Source organism: Oncorhynchus mykiss, chromosome 7 (genome assembly GCF_013265735.2).
Source record: "Oncorhynchus mykiss isolate Arlee chromosome 7, USDA_OmykA_1.1, whole genome shotgun sequence".
Lineage (NCBI taxonomy): Eukaryota > Metazoa > Chordata > Actinopteri > Salmoniformes > Salmonidae > Oncorhynchus > Oncorhynchus mykiss.
Genome location: NC_048571.1, coordinates 35,042,115 through 35,052,114, shown reverse-complemented (window position 1 = coordinate 35,052,114; position 10,000 = coordinate 35,042,115). Strand labels below are relative to the sequence as shown.

Here is a 10,000-nt window from a genome sequence, read left to right as displayed (position 1 = left end):
TCCAACGCCAAAAAAGTTGAATTGTAGAGTACACTGCATCAGTACTAGTCTAGTGGCCTACGTAGCACATGTAACTATCACATAGCACAAGCATCGACTTAAATCAAATAGTACGAACAAGAAAGAAAAAAAAGATAGAAAAAAAAAACTCTTGAAACTTGCGTCATCTGTCCTGTTCAGATTATCCAATCGCAGCCCTGTTTAGATTGGCTGCCTCCAATCAGAGCTCCTTTTATAGCTGGTGTTCCTTCGAAGAGTCTGGGCCAGTGGTAGGCTGGTAGGATTTCAAACTAGCCAATGGGATGTCAGCCATGTGGCCACTGCTGCTGAAGTGTCCCTCCCCGCTGCCAAATTGCTTCTTGTCACAAAACTGGTCCCGCCCACTATCGGTCTTCCAGGTCCGGGTCAACGTAGTATGGCCGTTGAGCAGTTTCTCTTTGGCCCACTCTTTCTGGGTGGCGAAGTTGGACACTGGAGACTTGGGCTGGCTGTAGGAGCCGAGGGTAGGGGGCATCCAGCAGTTGTCAGAGTGGCCAAGCACCAAACACTCCTGGGTACACATCTCTGTAGCTTCCACTAGGCCTCTGGGTCCCAGGGGGCCATCTAGAGAGACACAGAGAGAAGAAGAACAGGACACTCAATGTTAGTGTTACATTTCTGTAGCTCCGCCCACGCCTCTCTCTCCAGGACCAGAACAACCAGAACATTACTACTACAGAGACATAACAAGGTAATACTGATAGTACTATAGAGATATAACAATAAAATACTGTTAGTACTACAGAGATATAACAATAAAATACTGTTAGTACTACAGAGATATAACAATGAAATACTGTTAGTCCTATAGAGATTAAACAAGGTAATACTGTTAGTACTACAGAGATATAACAATGAAATACTGTTAGTCCTATATAGATATAACAAGGCAATACTGTTAGTACTATAGAGATATAACAAGGTAATACTGTTAGTACTACAGAGATATAACAAGATAATACTGTTAGTACTACAGAGATATAACAAGATAATACTGTTAGTACTACAGAGATATAACAAGATAATACTGTTAGTACTACAGAGCTATAACAATGAAATACTGTTAGTCCTATATAGATATAACAAGGTAATACTGTTAGTACTACAGAGATATAACAAGATAATACTGTTAGTACTACAGAGATATAACAATGAAATACTGTTAGTCCTATATAGATATAACAAGGTAATACTGTTAGTACTACAGAGATATAACAAGATAATACTGTTAGTACTATAGAGATATAACAAGATAATACTGATAGTACTACAGATACATAACAAGGTAATACTGATAGTACTATACAGGTGCTACACAGTGACCGTAACTAATGACAGAATTAATTTAACAGTTATATATTAGTCTTGTAAACAAAGTTGAATATTTAATATTGTGTCATTGTAGAACTACTACAACCTTCTCCATCTGTCACATAATTTCTGTCCTTCAGGCTCGGGAGACATCCCTCTTGAAATCTGAAACGCATTCTAATCCACTCAACTCATGAAAACGCTTTTAGATCAAATCAACATTTTTAGCTCCCGCAAAACCTAATTGTGTAAAACGCGGCAAGACACCATTAGCGCTAGTTGTTGCCGACCTCATATATAATTCATACCCGAGGCCTTGTGAGCAAGTGTTAATTTATGTTCTGCACAAACAAAGAGCAGCTTCTGAAGACCGGGCACATTGCTTATTAATTAACTAGCAAAAATACTTGTTATAAAGTCAATATTTAAAAGGTTGTGAACTGTTCCTTAAGTCAGTTTAGCTTCAAATTTCACGTTGAGAAGGTGGGAGAAACGTCAAGTGGAACAAAGCGAAAGGAGGTAACAATGCAGGGTTTTGCTCAACAGGCTTCTCCTGGGATAAGAAATATGTGAGGTGGACAGAATATTAAACTGTTTCTTCACTGAAACTCTACCACAACAGACATATGTGAAATGGATAGAAAATCACCTGTTTCTACACGAAAACTCTACCACAACAGACATATGTGAAATGGATAGAAAATCAACTGTTTCTTCATTGAAACTCTACCACAACAGACATATGTGAAATGGATAGAAAATCACCTGTCTCTTCACTGAAACTCTACCACAACAGACACATGTGAAATGGATAGAAAATCACCTGTTTCTACAAGGAAACTCTACCACAACAGACATATGTGAAATGGATAGAAAATCAACTGTTTCTTCATTGAAACTCTACCACAACAGACATATGTGAAATGGATAGAAAATCACCTGTCTCTTCACTGAAACTCTACCACAACAGACACATGTGAAATGGATATAAAATCACCTGTTTCTACACGGAAACTCTCCACAACAGACATATGTGAAATGGATAGAAAATCAACAGTTTCTTCATTGAAACTACCACAACAGACATATGTGAAATGGATAGAAAATCACCTGTTTCTTCACTGAAACTCTACCACAACAGACACATGTGAAATGGATAGAAAATCACCTGTTTCTACACTGAAACTCTACCACAACAGACATATGTGAAATGGATAGAAAATCAACTGTTACTTCATTGAAACTCTACCACAACAGACATATGTGAAATGGATAGAAAATCACCTGTTTCTACACTGAAACTCTACCACAACAGACATATGTGAAATGGATAGAAAATCAACTGTTTCTTCATTGAAACTCTACCACAACAGACATATGTGAAATGGATAGAAAATCAACTGTTTCTTCATTGAAACTCTTCCACAACAGACATACGTGAAATGGATAGAAAATCACATGTTTCTTCATTGAAACTCTACCACAACAGACATATGTGAAATGGATAGAAAATTAACTGTTTCTTCACTGAAACTCTACCACAACAGACATATGTGAAATGGATAGAAAATCAACTGTTTCTTCATTGAAACTCTTCCACAACAGACATACGTGAAATGGATAGAAAATCACATGTTTCTTCATTGAAACTCTACCACAACAGACATATGTGAAATGGATAGAAAATTAACTGTTTCTTCACTGAAACTCTACCACAACAGACATATGTGAAATGGATAGAAAATTAACTGTTTCTTCACTGAAACTCTACCACAACATACATATGTGAAATGGATAGAAAATCAACTGTTTCTTCATTGAAACTCTTCCACAACAGACATACGTGAAATGGATAGAAAATCACGTTTCTTCATTGAAACTCTACCACAACAGACATATGTGAAATGGATAGAAAATTAACTGTTTCTTCACTGAAACTCTACCGCAACAGACACATGTGAAATTGACAGAAATATCACCTATTTCTACACTCAATTTCTACCACAACAACCACTACCAAAAAAACCAAAAACAACAACGACAGAACAGAATATATCATTTCCTTTGAAATACTAAAAAGTTAAAGATCATTCGAAATTCTGCCAATAGAAATGACCGTACTTCTGGAAGCCAAAATAAAAAGCTGAAATATGCATATGTCATGTTTTTTTTTTTAAAGAAGCCTTTTCAGCCTTAAATGGAAAACATTTTCTAAATGCCATGTCTGGCATCAGTACAGAAGGTATTGTCTTCACTTAGTTCAGAATCATCCTTGAGACAGATGCCACATGACTTGGCAGGAAGACGGAAATGAATAAATGATCTTCTTGGGACTAAATTATTTCACTAGCTTTGGTTGGACAGAGCAGGAACATAGAGGAGTGTAACAAACTAGTATCTACAACATCTTGATATCTCCGTTATCCTTTAAAAGATGGTAAATGTAGCTTCTGCCTCAAATGGTTCCCTATTCCCTATATGGTGCGCCCTGGTCAAAAGTAGTGCACTACAAAGGGAATAGGGTTCTATAGGGCCCTGGTCTAAAGTAGTGCACTACATAGGGAATAGGGTTTTATAGGGCCCTGGTCAAAAGTAGTGCACTACATATAGGGAATAGGGTTCTATAGGGCTCTGGTCTAAAGTAGTGCACTACATAGGGAATACGGTTTTATAGGGCCCTGGTCAAAAGTAGTGCACTACATATAGGGAATAGGGTTCTATAGGGCTCTGGTTTAAAGTAGTGCACTACATATGGAATAGAGTTCTATAGGGCTCTGATCTAAAGTAGTGCACTATATAGGGAATAGGTTTCCATAGGGCTCTGGTCAAAAGTAGTGCACTACATAGGGAATAGGGTGCCATTTGGGACTCTGACCATATTTCCGAAGGGTTGGGTAAATCCCTTCAACCTTATTGTCACGTTGGTATGAATAATTCGGGAGACAGGCGCAGGAATGCGTAATATATATTTTCTTTATTCATCCCAAATTACAGCGTTCCGTGTAAAGGCAAAGGGGACGAAGACCAAACAAACACCTAACACAAAAACACAGGGTTGAAACCCAGTCCAAAAAGAGCGAAGAGTACCTCGAATAAATAACACAATCGCACAATGATTATCACACGGGACGAGACCCCGTAATCGCCTGCGCAATCCACAAGGGCACGAAAGCCCAAATACAACAAGGCAAATGTACTCACGCGACCAACGGACAGTGTAACACTAATCGACAGCCCGAGTCTGAAACAAAGGGCACATTTATACAAATGCAATCAGTGGGAACGGGGACCTGGTTCTTCGCAATGACACAGTTCCGGACTGATCCGTGACACTTATTAGCTACCAAAGATACACAGTTGCTGGCGACAACAGAAAATGCTCTAGGTAATATCTTCAATTATTTTCGAGATGACACAAGAATATTCACCAAAGGTCGGCATTCAAACCTCATTCAACCTCATTGTCAATGTTCTGTATAGGGGCTACCAGAGAGTTCCATGTAGTCATGTTACCTGGGCTACCAGAGAGTTCCATGTAGTCATGTTACCTGGGCTACCAGAGAGTTCCATGTAGTCATGTTACCTGGGCTACCAGAGAGTTCCATGTAGTCATGTTACCTGGGCTACCAGAGAGTTCCATGTAGTCATGTTACCTGGGCTCCCAGAGACTTCCATGTAGTCATGTTACCTGGGCTACCAGAGAGTTCCATGTAGTCATGTTACCTGGGCTACCAGAGAGTTCCATGTAGTCATGTTACCTGGGCTCCATCACTTATTTCAGGAACTACAGCCTAAAAACCACCTAGCCAAAATGTTCCAGACCTTCGCTCTTCCCTCCTTTCTACTGCACTGTACATCAAGTTGTAATGTTCATCATCAGTTTCCTTGGATTTCTAGCTCTGTTTCATCACACATACCTTGTATAATCCTCCTAATAGATGACCCCTTTGATGGTCCCAGAGCCCACTGGTCCATGGAGCCCAAACCCTCAGCACAGACAATCCATCCATCCATCAGTCCGGACACGTCATCCATTCCTCAGTCCAGACACATCATCCATCCCTCAGTCCAGACACGTCATCAATTCCTCAGTCCAGACACATCATCCATCCCTCAGTCCAGACACATCATCCATCCCTCAGTCCAGACACATCATCCATCCCTCAGTCCAGACAGGGGATCTGTCCATCAGTCCAGACAGGTGATCTGTCCCTCAGTCCAGACAGGTGATCTGTCCCTCAGTCCAGACAGGTGATCTGTCCCTCAGTCCAGACACATCATCCATCCCTCAGTCCAGACAGGTGATCCAGTGACAGCCATCCATGTCCACTGAACTACAGCCCAATCAACCACTACAGCTCAATCAACCCACACACAGAGTGTTTAAAGACACGTGTGGTTGTGTTGTTTTACATGTACATGTTTGAGTCTGTGTGAACGTATTAATGGTTATTGATCATATATCAGAAGAGACAATGATGATGTTTAAAATTCAATACAAAATATGTGCTGTATCTTTAATAACCAAAGCCTAAAGGAGGAATCCGAAGGCGTGGAAGAAAGCCAAAGTAATTCCATCGTCTAAAAATTGTAAAGCACCCTTTGCTGGCTCTTTAACGGCCTCCCAATCAGTTTGCTGCCTGTTCTTAGTAAACATATGGCGAAAATGTTGTTTGAACAAGTAACCTGCTCTTTATCAGAGATCAAGTTAACTACTGACTTTCAGTATGCATATTGAGAAGGGCACTCAATTTGTACTGCACTGACTTAGATGACTGATGATTGGTTTTAAAAAAAAAATGGATAATAAGATGATAGGTGGAGCTGCATTGTTATATTTTAGAATGAATGTTATTGATAATACATTGTTAATGAAGAACTCACTTGCTGTGGCTTTACATCACCTGGCATCACATGGTTGGAGAAATATTTAACCAATAGAACCCGGAGAATGTTTGTCAATGGAAGCTTCTCTAACATCAGGTATGTACAGTGCGGTGTCCCTCAGGGCAGTTGCCTTGGGCCACTACTCTTTTCTATTTTTTTTTTTACAAATGATTTGCCACTCACTATGCTTCCAAGTTCCTATAGTACCAGGTAACTGACACGTGACAGCCAATGGACATTTTCCTTCAAATGTCCACCTCCTTGACAACACTCAGCTTAGCTGTTTGAGTTGTCATTTAACCAGTTTAATACTGTATGCTATCATCAGTCACCCTTCAGAGACACATATAACCACTAGTTAAACAAATAACAGTACATTTACAAAGCCTGCCATCCATGCTGCTCTTTCCATCAAACCTCATAGGACTGGCAATAATCAACGTTAATTTAATCCATCCCTCTCCCTCCTCTTCTGCTTCTCTCACTCCTCTTCTTCTCTCCCTCCTCTTCTTCTCTCCCTCCTCTTCTTCTTTCCCTCTTCTTCTTCTCTCCCTCCTCTTCTTCTCTCCCTCCTCTTCTTCACTAGCCCCCTCTTCTTCTCTAGCCTCCTCTTCTCTCCCTCCTCTTTTCTCCCGCCATCTCTAGCCTCCTCTAGCTACTCAACCAAATTTGATTACTGTCTTTTATCATAAAGGATACAAAAACGGGAGGCCCTTGTCTGTGAGACATCGGCGGGGAAGAATGGAAGGAAGGAAGGCAGAAGCAGCTGTGGAACCCTCCAGGGTCATTCATGCCGAGGACAGCGTGAATTGATGTCGTTGTGCCAGCCTTTTGTGTCTTTAATAACAACATGTCGCCTTGCTCCGTCAACGTTCTGGGAGCCCTTGGCTTTAAACGTAGTGATTCCAGACCCTTTAAACCATCCAAAATCATTTTCCATGTCCAGATTGTTCTGGGGCCATAGAAATGACTGAAATAAGATGACGGGAGTCACAATGGGAGTCACTCATCTCCCCTCCTCTCCTCTCCTCTGTTCTCCTCTTGTCTCCCCCTTCCCCTCCTCACCCCCCCCCTTCCCTCTCCCCCTTCCCCTCCTCTCTCCTCCCCCTCCCCTTCCCTCCTGTCTCTCCTTTTCCTCCACTCTCCCCTCTCCTCCACTCCATGTAGGGTAGCAGTCCGTCCCAATAACTCTAGATAATGAGCTCGTGAGGAGCCTGGCAGAGCGACACATTATCATGGTGACATGAGGAATAGCAGGAGGGGTAGGAAGAGGAGAGGGGACGGGGGGGATTAGAGAGGGTGACAGGAAGATTAATTTCCCAAAATGAGATTGGAGAGAGAGGAAGACAGGAGCGAGCTGAGGAGTGAGTGAAGTAAATGGCAGACTGGGGATGGGAGTGGTTTTGGAAGTGGGAGTGGAAATGGGAATAGGAATGGTAGTGGGAGTGGGAGTGGGAATGAGAGTGGTAGTGGGAGTGGGAATGGTAGTGGGAATGGGAGTGAGTGGGATTGATAGTGGGAATGGGAATGGGAGTGTGAGTGGGAATGGGAGTGTGCATGATAGTGGGAGTGGTAGTGGTAGTGGGATTGGGAGTGGGAGTGGGAATGGGAATTGGAATGGGAGTGGGAGTGGGAATGCTAGTGGGAATGAGAGTGGGAGTGGGAATGCTAGTGTGCATGGTAGTGGAAGTGGGAATGGAAGTGGGAATGGGAATAGGGATGGGAATGAGAATATGGATGGAAGTGGAGTGGGAGTGGGAATGGGAGTGGGAGTGGTAGTGGGAGTGGCTACTTCGTTGGTAAGTGGACTAGCGTACATAACAGGAAAATGTAGCCCAACAATAATGAAATCAGAGAAATGGTATCTAGCAATATTTTTTGTAACGTCAGTTGAGTTGACTTAAAAAAAATAATAATCACGCTACAGATTGCTTTTACTTCCTGTTTCGCTCCGATTGGGTACACCCTCAATGGCCGCCAGTCCACCCATTATGCCATTATTGACTTGAACGGAGAGGACAAATCGTTAGATTGTATATCTATGAATGTACTACACCACTACACAGATATAAGACCAACTTAATGGTACCTTTCTTCTTTTAAATACAAGTCTGTTACCACAGCAACTGTTTCCTCACCAAACAGCCATCATGTTCTGTTTCCTTACGATGTTTCCTAAATGACACCCTATTCACTATGTAGTATACTATAGTGCACTACGTAGGGAATAAGGTTCTATAGGGCTCTGGTCCAAAGTAGTGCACTACGTAGGGAATAGGGTTCTATAGGGCTCTGGTCCAAAGTAGTGCACTACGTAGGGAATATGTTTCTATAGGGCTCGGTCCAAAGTAGTGCACCAAGTAGGGAATATGGTTCTATAGAGCTCTGGTCAAAGTAGTGCACTACGTAGGGAATAGGGTGCCATTTGAGCGTCAAGACGGAGCCTCTCAGTTTCGTCCGTTAATCAGATGTAAATTGAGCGTTTCTATTCCTCCGATGTAATAGCCTCTCCATTACCATGTAGATTGGAGGAGAGTCACACGGGAGAGCCAATCAGAATCTCCACATGGGCACGGGACAATTTCCACTCTTCGTCTCACCAGCTATAGCGACCTGCTGTCAAGGTGCTTGGCACCCAAAACAAGGCCTGATTGAGTCATCCCCTGTGTCCCAAAAAACTGCAACCCCCTAGATCCATCCGTATGTGCCTCTGGTTCTAAGCAGTGCACTACATAGGGAAATAGACTGCAATTTGTGATAAAGCCAGGGTGTGATTGAGACATCACATCCGAGGAACCCCTGTCATCTGGTCTCCATTGTCTGTGTCAAACTACACCCTTTCCCCCATTCAGTGCACTACATTAGACCAGGACCCATAGGGTAGTAGTGGACTATATAGGGTCCCATTGAGGATATATATTGGATGTAGGCCTGATTTAGACAAGGACATATCAAACAGAAGGGAATCATATTGTCAACAGTATACATGGAACAGGTTCCCATTGAAGATATATATTGGATGTAGGTCTGATTTAGGCAAGGCCAGGCCAAGTGAATCATATAGTCTCAGACTCTGAGCCTTAACGAAGTAGAGGTACTGAAGCCTCTCTATAACGTCCAGGACAGTCAAATGAACGAACAGATGTAGGATCTTAATTCGATCAGCCTTGTCGTTGCAACTTTAAAAAAACGTTGAAGTTTATTCGAGGTTTAAAAAGGCTTCTAAAGTTTGTAATTTACACTTTAAATTATCAGAATTGATTTGCCCCTTAAACCAACAATGTATCCACCACTTCTAAAATGTCAATATATTATAATCCAAACTATAAATCGTGTTTCCTGTTCTTGCAGGATGATTTTCCAGGTGTGAGAAACTGACACTGCCTATGAATATCGTCAACAAACCCAGAAGTGAAACTGAACTCTCTGTAGCAGAGTGAGGACAAAACGAATCTAGGGCAACAGTCCACAGTCGGACTGGTACAGGAACAACGCCAGTCCATCAGAGAGGATTTACTATACGTCTCGGTATGTATCTGTATGTATTGGTACGTATTGGTACGTATTGGTATGTATCGGTATGTATCTGTATGTATTGGTATGTATCGGTATGTATCGGTATGTATCGGTACGTATCGGTATGTATCGGTATGTATTGGTGTGTATTGGTATGTATTGGTATGTATTGGTATGTATTGGTATGTATCGGTGTGTATTGGTGTGTATCGGTATGTATCGGTATGTATTGGTATGTATTGGTATG

The 10,000-nt window shown here is 41.7% G+C and overlaps 1 protein-coding gene across 2 annotated transcripts in view; it reads right to left on the bottom strand.

Annotated features, from left to right (window-relative positions):
* Positions 1-10,000, bottom strand: part of LOC110517647 (protocadherin-9) — a 521,577-nt gene that overhangs the window by 1,438 nt on the left and 510,139 nt on the right. For both annotated transcript variants that reach the window (XM_036983164.1, XM_036983165.1), the window contains exon 5: positions 1-603. This exon is cut by the window's left edge and continues 1,438 nt beyond it. In XM_036983164.1, coding sequence (XP_036839059.1) covers positions 233-603 — 371 coding nt within the window. In that variant the 3' untranslated portion in view covers positions 1-232. The remainder of the gene's footprint in view (positions 604-10,000) is intronic.